This window comes from Hemibagrus wyckioides, linkage group LG17, assembly GCF_019097595.1.
Source record: "Hemibagrus wyckioides isolate EC202008001 linkage group LG17, SWU_Hwy_1.0, whole genome shotgun sequence".
In the NCBI taxonomy this organism is placed as follows: domain Eukaryota; kingdom Metazoa; phylum Chordata; class Actinopteri; order Siluriformes; family Bagridae; genus Hemibagrus; species Hemibagrus wyckioides.
This window is the reverse complement of record NC_080726.1, coordinates 2,469,309-2,485,643: the sequence shown is the minus strand read 5'-3', so window position 1 is coordinate 2,485,643 and position 16,335 is coordinate 2,469,309. Positions and strand designations below refer to the sequence as shown.

The 16,335-nt window shown below is 39.8% G+C and overlaps 1 protein-coding gene, 1 long non-coding RNA gene and 1 pseudogene across 3 annotated transcripts; 2 read left to right on the top strand and 1 right to left on the bottom strand.

Moving 5' to 3' along the window:
• The first annotated feature begins 755 nt into the window (after positions 1 to 755).
• On the top strand, positions 756 to 8,183 carry LOC131368177 (E3 ubiquitin/ISG15 ligase TRIM25-like; annotated as a pseudogene).
• Positions 2,614 to 9,129, bottom strand: LOC131368179 (uncharacterized). The gene is made up of 3 exons (XR_009207012.1): positions 8,338 to 9,129; positions 3,419 to 7,853; positions 2,614 to 2,745 (listed from the first exon to the last, which is right to left on the bottom strand). It is a non-coding gene; the product is annotated as an uncharacterized LOC131368179 (long non-coding RNA).
• A 64-nt stretch (positions 9,130 to 9,193) lies between these two features.
• Positions 9,194 to 16,240, top strand: LOC131368170 (E3 ubiquitin/ISG15 ligase TRIM25-like). 2 transcript variants are annotated; one of them, XM_058414119.1, is made up of 6 exons: positions 9,195 to 9,800; positions 13,062 to 13,157; positions 13,272 to 13,505; positions 13,706 to 13,859; positions 15,282 to 15,341; positions 15,414 to 16,240. In XM_058414119.1, the coding sequence occupies exons 1-6, from the start codon at positions 9,249 to 9,251 to the stop codon at positions 15,938 to 15,940; spliced, it is 1,623 nt and encodes a 540-aa protein (XP_058270102.1). In that variant the 5' UTR covers positions 9,195 to 9,248; the 3' UTR covers positions 15,941 to 16,240. The 2 variants fall into 2 exon arrangements, with proteins under 2 accessions (XP_058270103.1, XP_058270102.1); XM_058414120.1 differs by lacking the exon at positions 15,282 to 15,341 and having other exon boundaries at positions 9,194 to 9,800.
• The last annotated feature ends 95 nt before the right edge of the window (positions 16,241 to 16,335 follow it).

The following is a 16,335-nucleotide window of genomic DNA, read 5'->3' as shown; positions in this document are numbered from 1 at the left end:
ATCTGCTGAATTTTATAAATCTGTTGCTCAATGGCTCCTTGTAGTAGGACATAATGTAAAAAGAGTAATGTTACCTGCTGAGTCTACTGTTACTTCATTTGTTCATTTGCTAGGGATTTACCTGATCTATTTAAAATGAAAAGTAAAGATTTGAGGAGAATGAAGCAAAAGGTAGGTTCAGGATGGACAATAGATCAAAAGAGAAATGGAAATGCAAATATAGTCACAAATGTTTTGTTCACTAGTTGGATTTAGACTCAAGAAGCTGACAACCCTTACTTTTGTACTTTTCTATCTTTGTTTTTGTTACATGATTTGTTTCAGATACACTTTAGTGACAAAGGTGTCACTTCTGATGTTGAATGAATCCATGATGTCAATTAGACTTTTATACAGAAACGTTCCAGTGATGATGTAAACACATTCAAATATGCAATATATGATCATGAAACATATATGTACAGAAAATCAATATAAATATTGAATCTTTAAATCAGAGGGAAGCTCATTTACACTATAAAAATTCTATACACCTGAACTGTGTATTTAAAGCCACACCCACTATCTCTCTCACTCTACACCACAAACAAAACCAGAAAGCTCATTTCAAAGGAAACGAAACATAAACTCAGAGTGGCTTGCCTTCTGCCCCTCCCTTTGTACCTCCATCCGACATTCCTTTCCTCCCTCCCTTCCACTCTCTCTCCTCCTCTGTCTCATTCTCTCTTGCTTTCTCAGAGTAAGACTCACAGAAAATGGCTGAGGCTGGTATTTCCACAGATCAGGATCAGTTCAGCTGTCCAATGTGTCTGGATATCCTGAAGGATCCAGTGACTACTCCCTGTGGCCACAATTTCTGTAAGGTGTGTATTAATGGCTGCTGGGACAAAGAAGATCAGAGGAGTGTGTACAGCTGCCCCCAGTGTAGAGAGACTTTTACTCCAAGGCCTGCTTTACGCAGGAATAACAGCTGGCTGAGGTGGTGGAGGAACTGAAGACTGAACCTGATGTGGATTGTGATTCCTGCATTCGCAGAAAACGCAAAGCTCTCAGTACATGTTTGGTTTGTTTGGCCTCTTATTGTGAAGATCATCTTCAACCTCACTATCAGTCTCTTGCCTTTAAGAAGCACAAGTTAGTTGAAGCCTGTGCAGAGCTCCAAGAGAAGATCTGCTCTGAACATGAGAAACTGAAGGTGGCACGGTGGCTTAGTGGTTAACACGTTCAGCTCACACGTCCTGGGTTTGAGTCTTGCTCCCGCTCACTGTGTGTGTGGAGCGTGCATGTTCACCCCGTGCTTGGTGGGTTTCCTCTGGGTGCTCCGGTTTCCTCCCACAGTCCAAAGACATGCTTCTTGGCTGATTGGAGTCTCTAAATTGCCCGGATTGTGTGTGTGTGCCCTGTGATGGGTTGGCATCCTGCCTTGATGCCCGATGACTCCTGAGATAGGCAATGAAATGAAATGAAATGACAAACTGAAGGAGATCTACTGTCATACTGACCAAAGCTTCATCTGTTACTTGTGTACGATGGATAAACACAAAGGTCATGATACTGTTGCAGCTAAAGTGGAAAGAACTGAAAAACAGGTGAGGCAATATGTCAGTTTCTACAAATTCTATTTTTTAATATAATTTAGATTAATTTATTAATCTAATCTGATTCATTTAAATATAATTTATTTGTTTTAGCTGATTTAATTAATCTCACGTGATTGTCATAGACAGTAAAATGAAAACGTTTAATGGTTGCTGGTTAGAAGGGTTAATCCGGTTAATCCGGTTAACCACCCAGCCAACACCCAACATTATTTGTATAAAATACAGTAGACATGTCTGAGGAAGTGCTAGAACAGTGTTAAAAAAAACACAGAAAAAAGAAAAAAGCCACAGATCGGCCACACGTACTTGTATGAGTGTGTGTTTGTGTGTGTGTGTGGTGATCTTGTGCACATTGTGTATTCTGTATATTGGTGAATGCTCTAGATAAATAAAGTGATTCTGATTCAGTTTTACATGTAAACTTACAACTTAATGGGTAATGTCACAGTTTTGTTTAGTTTGTATTATGTTATGTTATATTATATCTAGCTGCAGTTATAACCTGATACAAAAATAATGAAATGTGTTTCATTTGATCTCAGAATGAGTTAAAGGAGGAGCAGATGAAATCCCAGCAGCTGATCCAGGAGAAGCAGAAGGTGGTGCAGGAGCTGAAACAGACTGTGGACATTATTAAGGTGAGGAAGAAACTGAGAGATTTACCTAAACACAAATTATAGTCACTGTAAGAGCTTATCTTTAAATGAATGTGTGTGTGTGTGTGTTCTAACAGATACGTTCACAGGCAGCAGTAGATGACAGTGAGAGGATCTTTACTGAGCTGATCAGCTCTGTGGAGAAAAAGCGCTCGGAGGTGAAGGAGCTGATCAGAGCTCAGGAGAAAGCTGAAGTGAGTCGAGCTGAACGACTCCTGAATCAACTGGAGCAGGAGATTGCTGATCTTAAGAGGAGAGTCACTGAGCTGGAGGAGCTTTCACCCTGTCTGAGATCACAAGTGTGTCTTTGGTCTGATTCAGTCTGAGATTCATTCGTTCCTCTCCTACACTTTTCCCCTTCTCTATGATGTGTTTCCTTTCTGTAGAGTTTCCCGTCTCTCTGTGTCTCTCCTGGATGTGAAGACTCACCCAGCTTCACTGTCAATCAACATCTCTCATTTGATGGAGTGAGGAAATCTCTCTCACATCTAAAAAAAACGAGTCGAGCAAATCTGTGAGGAGGAATTCAACAAAATCCGTCCACAAGGTAAACAAGCAATCATTGTTTCTGCATCACAGTAAAGAGAGTGATAAAATTCATAGAACAACAATAATCAGAAACTTGTAACTTGTAAGCAGGAACAGGACTGCATAAAATTACAAAATATTAGCATAATTAGATATACATAGAATTCTAGAATAATTTAATAGACAAATTAACAATACTTCATCAAAATCTATTTAAACATGATGCCTTAAATTAAAATCCTGAAAGATGCCCAATTGAGTGAGGAATCAGTTTTTAAAAAAAATCTTTTTCATGATATTTTTCCACCCCATTTTTCTGTCTCCACAGCTGCAGCAACTCAGATGATTTTACCCTCAGGACCAAAGATCAACGAACACAATTTGCAATGTAGGTGTACAAACACACGCTCTATAACTTAAATATGATTACAGCAGGTCCTCGACTTACATCGGAATTCCGTTCCTACGGCGTGAAGTAACGTGATTTTCGCCTTAAGTCCGAACTCACATACTGTACATAAGTACCTATGTCACTCACCTATGCCAACACTGGTAAAATCATAATCTAGGACATAAAAACACTGTACAGTAAAAATAAGAAATAAATTAAAAAAAAAGAGAACAATTCCTTACCTTTACTCCTTTAACCTTTAAGCACTAATAATCTTTCCATCTCAATAATGAGACTACTACACTGCTTTGTAATCACAGTTGATTTCACAGGAGCAGATCCTTTCACATGTTCAAGTTTATCGCCGATGATCGTCGAGACAGTCGTGCGACTTAGGCCAAGCAACCGGCCAATGTTCGTCGGTGTTTCGCCCATTTCCGAGCGTTTTATTATATCTAATTTCACTTCCATGGAGATGGCTGTCCATTTCTTCGAAGCACTGCCATCAGAAGAGTCTGACTTACACTTGGGAGCCATAATGAAGGGCAAAAAGTTTCCAGAAAAACAACACAAACGAAAGAAAGCGAATGTAGCACAAACCAATATGGCATACAACCGGCGAATGTAAACAAAGCCGTCTTCCTCGTATAGCTCTGCCTGACTACGTATTCGTCCGCTCCGCTCGCCAACTAGTTCCCGCGCGAAATTTGTTTTAACGTTGCAAACGCCGTACGTCAGAATGATGGAACAAGACTTTCTAAATAAAGTTATGGGAGATGGCGACGTAACCACGAAACGCCATAGGTCGAGGACGTCGTAAAGCGAGGACCTGCTGTATTTATATTTTATGATTATGCCTGATGAATGGGAAGTCTTAATACCAAAAATCCATCCACAAGGTAAACAACCACACATTTGTTATGCATCATAACAGAAATGAGAAGGAAGCAAGTAACAAGCCTGAATATAATTACATCAAGATAAATTTAGCAAACAAACATGTAGCATGTGCTTCCTCTTTAGACACGCCTGCAGAGATAGACTCAGATAATAGACCAGTATTTAGGTTTGCATGGAGAGCAGGGTTGACAAGCAAAACAAAGGAAACCCACCACAACCTCAAATAAATTATACCAGCATATATTGCCTGAGATTTACATGCAAAAAAAGGACAGAAAGTATGTACTGTATACACTTTATGTAAAATAAAAAAAACAGTAAAATATTATTATAAATGAAAACCTCATATTTTCGTATCTCAAATATTGTGTTATTTAGTGTTCCTATTTAAGTTTTTTTTTTAAGTTAAATTATCAAAATTTACAATTAAACAAATGGTTGCGACTGTCACAGTGTTACAACTACTCAAGTTGAAAATACAATGCTCTTTTGTTACTGACCCAAAAACACAAATTGTCAATAATAGAGAATGAATATGCAGCAATTAAACAACAATACATATGAGACAATGAAAATGACCAACCAGAACACAGACATCAGTCTTAGAAACAGTTTTGCAAACCAACAAAAAATTTTGTCCCTGGAGTGATCCAAATTGTTTTCCACTCAGGTGCAAGTGCAAATCCAAAATCCTACCAGTGCAAAGTACCAAGCTGACAGTGGTGATGAGCTGTAAAGATATCTTGACCGTTTGCTGGTTACTTGGGATCCAGTATCAAGGTCATGCGACTTCTGAACAGCAGCAAGAGTACTCGCTTGAAAAGGATTTAAGCACAGTTGCATGGTGTAAGGATGAGCCGGAGGCTGCAGGAATCGAATCCATAAGCGGATCTTTATTAATAAACACACAGGCTAAATCGAAGTCAAAAAATCGAAGTCAAAAAATCAAAGTCAAAAAATAAACGCGAGTCAAAACCGGAAAACTACTGGGACGAGAAAACAAAACCAAAAGCACAAAACTAAGCGTGCAGTCAGAGAAACAGGCAGGGTCATACACGGAAATCAATATCAGAGGCAAAGCAAGAATCAGACGTGGAAAACAGGCAAGGATCATACACAATATCAATCTCAAACACAGAAACGCTCAGTAGGTCACGTGAGGACGATACTTCGCGTAAAACAATGCGTGCATGGGGTATTTAAATCCGTGGGAAAACAATGGGCGAGTCACGTGAGTAATTAGCATTCTGGGGAGGGTTCACGTTGGGATGTTACACATGGTTTCACTTAAGTCACCCTTTGGCTTTGGACTCTTCTGATCCTTAAGTTTCGTAATTTGACTTGGAGTAGCGTAACCTGTTGCCTTAATTCAAGAACAGCGTCAGTCATTGGAGACGTAGTTTCCTTTGTTAGTTTGGGTTTTTGTTTAGCAAGCTGACCTTGGAGCTTCGCAACTTGGTTTTTAATTTAGCAATCTCTGTGTGCTCTGGTTCAAGGGAATGTGCAGTCACAACATAAGAGCTGGCCTTTTGCCTTTGTGCACCCAGATGCTGCCTAATGCGACTTTCTTTTGTCAGATGTTTATTCTCTTGGCTGTTCAACTGAAAGAGTAACTCAGGAAATGGAGGGCTGGCTTTTCTTATGCTTGAGATGAAGGTGTGTTATTAGCGTGTTGTCGAAAGCAACCCTGACAGAATTGTTTCAGGAGTTGTCGGTCAATGTCATCAACAGAAATACCACCTCCCCCATAGTTTGAGGAGACTAGTGTGCAAATGTTGCAAGTACATGGATGGCTTTTCTCTTGCATCCTGCAATGTATTTAGGAACTTGGCAAAAAGGTCGTCACCATCCTCCACGCTATCAAAAGCTGAGTCTAGGACATTGAGGTAAACTACAGCTGAAGACTTTGCACATAGAGTGGCAGTATTTCAGATGCAGGGGGCAGTAGGCTGTATAAGATTTTCCTAGACTGTTGTAAGGTAGAAAGAGAAGAGTCTTGCCGAGTTCTCAACCTTTACATTCTCAACCTCAACAATATACAAATTGAACTAGGCAAACTATCTGTGATACTACCAATGTGGGTTCCAATTTTTTTTTAGACTCACAGAATATCAACTACAGCTGCTCTCCTTTCTGGCTTGCTACAAACTACTGTAGCATGTGCTTCCTTTTAGTGCATTATCATATTTTACATTGATTCCTATGGGAAAAAATTGTTTCGCTTAAGTGTTCCGCATTACGAGTAAGATACGGGAATGAATAATGCTCATTAAGTGAGGTTCCACTGTATGAGACAATGAAAATGACCAACCAAAACACTGACATCAGTCTCTAGAAACAGTTTTGCAAACCTACTAAAAGTTTTGTCCCTGGGGTGATCCAAATTGATTTCCACTCATGTGCAAGTGCAAATCCAAAATCCTACCAATGAAAATTACTTCACCAAGTTGGAAAGTAGCTGTAAAGATATCTTTATTCCTCCTCTTCTCATGTTGAGGTTAAATCCTGGGGTGGCTCGCCATCTTAAATTAAGTAATCCACATTCTCTTAATTCAATACCAAAAAAAAAACCTGACCTGTGTATACAGACAGTGCAATAAGTATCTTTTAAAATTGTCTTTAAATTGTAATGAATTGCAAATACATCACATGAATCTCACACAAATTAGCATTCACATGGCTAAGTTACCTATCGTTCATGTTCCACAAATCTAGTAGTTTCACATAAACACTTATGAACAATAACACAATCATAATTATGACAATTGTGATTTACATTATGATAATTTTGACATTATGATTATGACTATAATTATGACTATCATAAGTCAATCAACCAACTAATCAGTTAACCATCAACGTGTTGTTTTGGGTTCTCAAGAGGATCTCTCTAATCCACTAACATCCGCTTCAAAATTCGACAATTGTCAATCTAAAGCAACCCATTGTGCTTAAATGAAGGTTTACCACACGATATACTCCACAATTAATAACTTTGTTTTTTTGTTAATTTTATTTTTGTTGATGCATTAAAGTTACAAATCTGAACAGATGCCAAACATGACATTTTTAACATTTCTAATCTCTGTCTCCACAGCTGCAGGAGTTCAGAAGATTTTATCCTCAAAACCAAAGAGTACAGAAGATTTTCTGCAGTGTAGGTGTACAACACACACAGAGTGTTAAATATCTGCATTGTTTATATAAATCAGATCCATTTTTTTAGATCAGCATTAGGAGGACAGAAAAAGAGTTACTTACACTTATTATAAATCCTGTGATTAACATCTAACCTGTGGACATTTTATTACTTTAGATTTCTGTTATCTGACTCTGGATCCAAACACAGAACATCCTGAACTCATCCTGTCTGAGAAGAACAGAGTGGTGACACGCAGTGGAACAGAACAGCAATACTCTGATTATCCAGAGACATTTGACTCCTGGACTCAGGTGTTGTGTAAGGAGTGTGTGTGGACGCTGTTACTGGGAGGTGGAGTGGAGCAGTGATGTTTTCATATCAGTCTCATATAAAGAGATCAGCAGGAAAAGAGAGGGTAATGGGTGTGGGTTTGGATTCAACAGTCAGTCTTGGAGTGTTCTTCCTCTGTCTTTTTCCGGCACAACAACATTAAGACTAAGCTCAGCAGCATCCTCCAGAACAGGAGTGTATGTGGATCACAGTGCAGGAACTCTGTCCTTCTACAGCGTCTCTGATACAGCGAGGCTCCTCCACAGAGTCCACACCACATTCACTCAGCCTCTATATGCTGGGTTCTGGATAGGGAGAGTTAGGATAGGGAATTTCTTTGTGTGATCGAAAATAAAATGTTTGAAAATGGGTTTAATGTAATTAAATCTAGAGGCTACAGTGACATTGCTTTGTCTAGAAACTTTAACACTAAAAAAATTATAAATAGATTTCTAGTCACAAAAGTTAATTAATAAATCTTTTATCACAGAATGTTGGATGTTTGTAGAACAAAGAAATGTTATTAAACTGACTCCTTTTACAAGATTTATTATAGTGATGTGAAGAATGTACTATGTTTCCAAAAAAAGTGTGGATTTTTTTGTGTTTGTTTAGAAATAAAACTTTCTGCTGGATCTTTGTGTGTTGCTGCTAGTAGACATTAAATAAAAAAAATTTAAAAAAAACCCCCACTACAGTGAAGATAGAAATAGCTGAATTTATAAATCAGTTGCTTAATAGCTCCATGTAGTAGGACATAATGTAAAAAAAAGAAAAGAAAAAAGTTACCTGCTAAGTGTAACGGGCGAACTGTAGCGGAATGACAGGCACGAACAGACGGAGGAGTTAAACGGGTGAAGGAGAGGAGATTAAGTAGGAGAGCGCGTGCACAGAAAACAAGGAGCAGGTGCAATCAATTACAGTAAGGAGCGCGAGTGCGCTGACGAGGGGTGGAGCCTGTGACACTGAGTCTACTGTCGCTTCATTTATTAATTTGCTAGGGATTTACCTGATATATACAAAAGAAGAAGTAAAAACATGAGGGGAATGAAGCAAAAGACAGTCCAGGATGGACAATAGATCAAAAGAGAAATGGAAAAGCAAACAAATAACTGCTGCCACTGGTAAGGAAAAATCAAAACTAACAATACTAACAATAATATTTTAATAAAAATACTTTAAAACGTTAATAATTTTTTCTTCACTAGTAGTATTTAGACTCAATAAGCCGACTACTCTTACTTTTGTACATTTGTTTTAGTTAATAAATTTGTTTCAGATACACTTTAGTGACATAAAGGTGTCACTTCTGATGTTGAATGAATCCGTGATGTCAATTACGCTTTTATACAGAAACATTCCAGTGATGATATAAACACATTCAAATATGCAATATATGATCATGAAACAGATATTTATAGGAAATCAATATTCAGTCCACCTGTAAGCTCATTTACACTATAAAAATTCTATACACCTGAACTGTGTATTTAAAGCCACACCCACTATCTCTCTCACTCTACACCACAAACAAAACCAGAAAGCTCATTTCAAAGGAAACGAAACATAAGAAACTCAAAGTGGCTTGCCTTCTGCCCCTCCCTTTGTACCTCCCTTACTCATTCCCTCCCTCCCTCTCTCTCGCTTTTTCCCTCTCACTCTCATTCTCTCTTGCTTTCTCAGTGTAAGACTCACAGAAAATGGCTGAGGCTGGTATTTTCACAGATCAGGATCAGTTCAGCTGTCCAGTGTGTCTGGATATCCTGAAGGATCCAGTGACCACTCCCTGTGGCCACAATTTCTGTAAGGTGTGTATTAATGGCTTCTGGGATAAAGAAGATCAGAGGAGTGTGTACAGCTGCCCACAGTGTAGAGAGACGTTCAGTCCAAGGCCTGCTTTACGCAGGAACAACATGCTGGCTGAGGTGGTGGAGGAAATGAAGAAGACTGAAATGTCTGTGAAATGTGATTCCTGTATTGGGAGAAAACGCAAAGCTGTTAATTCCTGTCTGGTTTGCTTGGCTTCATTTTGTGAAGATCATCTTAAACCTCACTATCAGTCTCCTGCCTTTAAAAAGCACAAGTTAGTTGAAGCCTGTGCAGAGCTCCAAGAGAAGATCTGCTCTGAACATGACAAACTGATGGAGATCTACTGTCGTACTGACCAAAGCTTCATCTGCTACTTGTGTACGATGGATAAACACAAAGGTCATGATACTGTTGCAGCTAAAGCAGAAAGAACTAAAAAACAGGTGAGAACTGGAGATCATTATACTTTTCCAAGTACGTTTATTCAAATTCTATGTCTAATATAATTTAGATTCAGTTGAAATCAGTGCTATTTGGAAAGGAAGTGTTAAACAAGGCAGAGAGTTCTGTGCACTCTGAACAGCCAACACCCAATCATTCTTACAGCATTTTATGATCCATGTTAAAGCTCTGTAACAGTGTTTTTAAGGCGTTGATGTTTATATTATTTTCTGTTTTCATTTCAATTTTTTGTGTTTTGTTCTATTAGATTGATTTTCGAAAAATTAAGTCAAATTAAAATAATAAAGCAGTCTATCAAAAGCATTTTTATGAGGTAACAAATATGACCTGAAGTCCATCCAACTTAAATGATTTTATTAAAATCAAATCTTGTCTTGTTTTTGTAACAAACAATAAAAAAAAAGTTTCTTAGCTGAACATAAAAAGCCAAATTGTTTCATTAATTATTATTATATATATATATATATATAGTCTAATAAACAAAAATACAAACCACAACACAGGTCAAATAACTTTTTAAAAATTTTAACGCTTTGTGTCTATCGCAGAACACTGAAGTTATGGTACAAAGTGCTGCATTTTACTACTGTGTACAAAAACCAGAAACATACACTTTCAACATTCCTTAAAATTTATATAAATCATTTTGTACTTTTTTTTGGCAGATCCAACATTAAAACTAGTTCAGTAGCTCCATACAAATAAAAAAATGCACAATAAGGCTCTGGCTTAATACAAAATTTGAAATGAATAAATACTTGTCCGTATAAATCATGTAGAAACTGGTGAGGGCAAAACACAGACCCACCTGAAACAAGGATTGAAGAAATTTTATTCAGTTAAAGTTGGTTGCTTTGTGCAGTGAAAATTTCCCTTGGTGTGGAGCAATGAAGAAGTTTTGGTTGCAGTGGAATCAGGGCGTGTCGGATTCCATCTCATTCATGGCTCTGCAAGGGAAAAACACAGATTTGTTAATTCATGGCCTGACAAACTAAGCTTACCTCCTGAGGACACCACACCCCATCACGTTCTCTCCTCTTCCCAAGGGGGGGTGAATAAATAGTGCCGTCACTCTGACTGATTATAGCTCTTGGCATGGTCGGGTTGCCCCGCCCTGTGGCCACGTGTTCCTCTGCAGTCTACAGCAATGGAGGTAAAGAAATGGCAGTCCTTTTAGCAACCAGGTGGCAGTTGTGCAAGCAGCAAGAAGATTCTGCGTGTAGGCAGTGGTTAATTAATACAATAAAACATAAGTATTGTTATTTTTGGCCTTTACACACTTGGACAGAAAGGACACCTATGTATGAATGCTGTTCATAGACTTTAGAATTCCTGTATGGGAGACCTCAGTCAGTTCGGATTACCACACTGATCACTGGGGCCCCTCAGGGCTATGTGCTCAGACCACTGCTGTTCACTCTGCTGACTCATGACCATGCATGGGAACATCAATGCTAACGCCGCCACAAGCCGAAAGATGTCTGTCGTGAATAGGGCATGAATGTGCCTGAAGCCAAGCACCACTAGCAGTGTAAGACCCAAGGAGTGGGATCCAGGTATATACAATAAGGGTGTGAGGAGAGGACCAACCCACCACAGCACAAATATCCTGACACACAGTGCACCTCATAGGCCACCACTGCCCAGCGCAATGCACTGCTTGGAGGCCTGATTGCTTTTGTTGCAGACACCAAAGCAGTGCAATGGATGTAAGTGCTGACAGCCTGAACAGGGGACAGCAGGTGTAGTCTCTCCTGCTTCACTAGCTTGTGGGATGGTGGGCAGAAGGCTTGCAGAAAAACCTTACGGTCGTTCATTATGAGGCCATCGGGAACATATCCCACCATGAGATGGAGGGCAGCATTGGTCATGAGCAGTCAGGAGCAAACTCTAGGCAGGAGGGGGCCTACTGAACTCCTATCATTATTAGGGAGGCCAAATCTAAAAACATATCTGTTTCCAGGGTCATAAACTTCTCAATGGAGTCTCCTCAGAGACTCCTTTGGCTCAAAAGGGGCTTGGAACAGCCGCTCAAGGATCACTGTTAGGTCTATGGAGGGGAGACATGGTCTCAGCTCAGCAGTAAAGCCTCAGATGCCATGCAGAAAGTGAGAGACCAGAGGGTGCCCCCCAAAGAAGGCCCTGAGACAGATCCTTCCGATGATAATACCCTGGCTCGGGCCCCTGTGGGCAGTGCTAGCAGAGAATAGTGTACAAATGGAGCCTAGGCTATGTCTGCACCATGGTTTCCAGCCCCAGAGTGGCTGATAAAAAGAGAAAGCCACAGTGGACAGTAGATCGACTCCCCAGAGCTGAACAAAGCCACTTCCCCCCGGCCAAAAATGGCCATATGTGTTCCAGCACCTGCAGGTGGAGATGCCATTCTGAGCAGATGTCCTTTACAGCACAAAGGATGGAATCCACCCGAGTGGGAAACAGACATGCCCGCATCATGGGTGAATCTCAAACTACCCCAAGAAGGTGGTTCTCTGACAATGAGAAAGCACACACTTCCCTGGAGGCCAAGGGACCTCAGGTGGGCAAGAAGAGCATCTCAATGATTGTCTGCATTGTCCTTCATCTAAAACCAGATGAAGCAGTCATTGCCCTGTGGTGCAATAATGCCAGAGCAACCTCCATGCACTTTGTGAGAGTGAGCAGTGAAAAAACAAAGCCAAAAGAGAGAACCCTGCACCGGAATGATTTGCCCCTAAAACCGAACCTGGCGAGTCTCCTGTTCTCTGGCAAAATGCCTATGTCAAAGATAGTCATCCTTCAGGATTATTATTGCAAACCAGTCCTCTGATTTGCAACACAATTGACACCAACATACACAGATCGCTTCCTGAATACAAAGAAAGCTGGAGTAATATGACGTAGATGCCCTTTATGGTCTTACTGGTGTGTTCTGCTTCACCACATGACCTCCTTAGCCAAAATAGTGGTGTGATTTCACACGGAGCTTTAGACACCATTCCACAAGGAGTGTTGCTATAGCATCAGCCATGATACAGCATTGAGTTCCCTCAAAAGGGAATTATCAACCACACTGATTTTCAAGTGAGAAAATGTTTAGTATGGTCTACACAAAGCCCCTTGATATGGAATCTTCTTTAGAAGTGCTGAAACATAAAGCTGGGGATGTACAGAAAGTTACAGGAAGTTTAACTATTTAGTTGTAGTTATTATTAACATGCAGAACTCCTGATTCAGAAATAACAAAACATTTTATTTGGTCTCAGAATGAGCTAAAGGGGGAGCAGATGAAATCCCAGCATAGGATCCAGGAGAAGCAGAAGAAGGTGCAGGAGCTGAAACAGACTGTGGACATTATTAAGGTGAGGAGGAAACACATACACACAACTATTACCACAATATGAATAATATAGGGTCACAGTAAAAAAAGTGCTGATCTATAAATGGAATTTAATCTTATGTATGTGTTCTAACAGAGGCGTTCACAGGCAGCAGTAGATGACAGTGAGAGGATCTTTACTGAGCTGATCAGCTCCATGGAGAAAAAGCGCTCTGAGGTGATGGAGCTGATCAGAAGTCAGGAGAAAGCTGAAGTGAGTCGAGCTGAACGACTCCTGAATCAACTGGAGCAGGAGATTGCTGATCTTAAGAGGAGAGTCACTGAGCTGGAGGAGCTTTCACACACACCCGATCACATCCACTTCCTCCAGGTAACACTCACTGTCTGATCTACAGAGGGCGCTGTTCCTCACAAAGTTTCCTCCTAAAAGCTCATTACAGCAAGAAGAAATGTTCCTGTCTGAGATCACAAGTGTATCTTTGTTTTGATTCAGACTGATATTCATTCATTCCTTCATTCATTCATTCATTCATCTCTTACACTTTTCTACGATGTATTTCCTCCCTGTAGAGTTTCCCATCTCTATGTGTTTCTCCTGGATGTGACGACTCACCCAGCTTCATTCTCAATCTCTCATTTGATGAAGTGAGGAAATCTCTCTCAGGTCTGAAAAAACGAGTCAACAAAATCTGTGAGCAGGAATTAAACAAAATCCGACCACAAGGTAAATACACTAATATTTAGAGACATCTTTAACACCTCACTGGAGACATGCCATGTTCCAGCCTGCTTCAAGACTTCCAAAATTATTCCAATCCCCAGAAAACACATGATGTCAGGACTTAATGAGTACAGATCTGTTGCTCTGACATCTGTGGTAATGATATTGCTTTGAACACCTCATGCTGCCCCACCTCAAATCCATCACAGACCCTGCAGTTTGCCTATAGAGCCAAAAGTTCTGTAGATGATGCAATTAACATGGACCTATGCTTGGATCCTGTTTGTGGATTTTGATTCTGCTTGCAATACTATTATTCCAACTCTGCTACAGGACAAGCTCTTAAAGCTGAATGTGCCTCATTCCACCTGTAGATGGGTCACAGACTTGCTGCCTGACAGGAAGTAGCATGTGAGACTGGAAAAACATGTCTGTAACTCATAGACCATCAATACCAGTTCCCCACAAGGCTGTGCTCCTGTACACCAACAGCTGCACCTCCAGTCAGCAGTCCATCAAACTACTGAAGTTTGTGGATGACACCACCCTCTTTGGACTCATCTCTGATGGGAATGAGTCTGCCTACACGAGGGAGATTGACCATCTGGTGACCTGGGGCAGTCAGAACAACCTGGAGCTTAATGCTGTGAAAACAGTGGAGGTTGTTGGAGACTTTAGGAAGAACCCAGCACCACCTTCACCTATAATTCAAATTCAAATTGAACTTTATTTGTCACATACAAATAAAATTTGAATTTGAACTTGACTCCCCAGTTAATACTGTGGACTCCTTCCGTTTCCTGGGAACCATCATCACCTGGGACCTCAAGTGGCCGCTGCACATATACTCTTTAATTAAAACACGCAACAGATGTTGTACTTTCTGTGGCAGCTAAACTAGTTCAAACTACCAAAGACAATGATGGAGCACTTCTACATCTCCATTATCGAATCCATATTCAAAAAACAGACAAAAACAGACAGCCTTCACTCTGCTGAGAAGGTGATTGGCTGCATTTTGCCACCTTTTCAGGACCTGTACACTTCCAGTGCCCTGATGTGGGCAGTTAAGATAGTGGCTGGCCCCTCTCACCCTGGACACAATCTTTTTGAGGGACTTCCCTCATGCAGAAATTAGTTTAAAAAAAAAAACTTTAATTTTAAAGAATTTTAAAAAAACTTAATTTTTTTCCTTTCCATTAACACACTTTGTTGTGTTCATTGCATTACATTAACTCACAAGATTCAGAGCCATAGTGCACCTGCACCTTATCTTACCTTACATCCTCAAACTATGAGCATTTGCACTGGTCCACTAATGTACAGTTGAGATGAACTGAGCAGTGAAGAATCAAATTTTACGTTTTTTTTCATGCTTTTTTTGCGCATCATTTTTCCATGTTTATTTTGTGTCTGTCTCCACAGCTGCAGCAGCTCAGAAACATTTATTCTCAGAACCAAAGAGCAGAGAAGATTTTCTGCAGTGTAGGTGTACAACACACACACATTATAAATCCTGTGATTAACATCTAACCTGTGGACATTTTATTACTTTAGATTTCTGTTATCTGACTCTGGATCCAAACACAATACATCCTGAACTCGTTCTGTCTGAGAACAACAGAGTGGTGACGCACAGAATGACAAAACAGCGATACTTTGATCATCCAGAGAGATTTGACTGCAGGCCTCAGGTGATGTGTATGGAGAGTGTGTGTGGACGCTGTTACTGGGAGGTGGAGTGGAGCGGTGATGTCGACATATCAGTCTCATATAAAGAGATCAGCAGGAAAGGATGGGGAAATGAGTGTGGGTTTGGATTCAACAGTCAGTCCTGGAGTCTGCAGTGTTCTTCTTCCTCGGTCTTTTTCTGGCACAACAACATTAAGACTGAGCTCCAAGGTCCAGCATCCTCCAGAATAGGAGTGTATGTGGATCACAGTGCAGGAACTCTGTCCTTCTACAGTGTTTCTGACACGATGAGGCTCCTCCACAAAGTCCACAGCACATTCACTCAGCCTCTATACGCTGGGTTCTGGATACAGAGTTATGATTTATCTATTTCTTTGTGTGATCGAACATAAAATGTTATAAACGTAAACATGAAATGTAAATGGGTTTAGTGAAATGAAATCTACAGTGACATTGCTGTGTCCAGAAACTTTAACACTAAACAATTATAGATTTCTATTCACAAATAATTTACATAAATAATCTTTTATCCCAGAATGTAGAATGTTTGCAGAACAATGAAATGCTATTAACTCCTTTTACAATATTTAGTAATATGAAGTAATATGAAAAATGTACTATGATTCCAAAAATTGTGTGTATTTTTTTGTTTCTTTTCTGAAGTTTTTTGAAATAAAACTTTCTCAGACTGCTGCATTTTTCTGTGTTTTGTTTATGAAAAAAGACTACAGTGAATATAGAAATTGCTGAATTTTATAAAGAGTAATGTTACCTGCTGAGTCTATGA

Excerpts from the sequence above, each read along its gene's own strand:
- LOC131368170 (XM_058414119.1), top strand. The coding sequence starts at position 9,249 with ATGGCTGAGGCTGGTATTTTCACAGATCAGGATCAGTTCAGCTGTCCA. Across the intron at positions 13,158-13,271 it reads AGACTGTGGACATTATTAAG|AGGCGTTCACAGGCAGCAGT; the intron begins GTGAGGAGGAAA and ends GTGTTCTAACAG. Across the intron at positions 13,860-15,281 it reads AAACAAAATCCGACCACAAG|CTGCAGCAGCTCAGAAACAT; the intron begins GTAAATACACTA and ends CTGTCTCCACAG.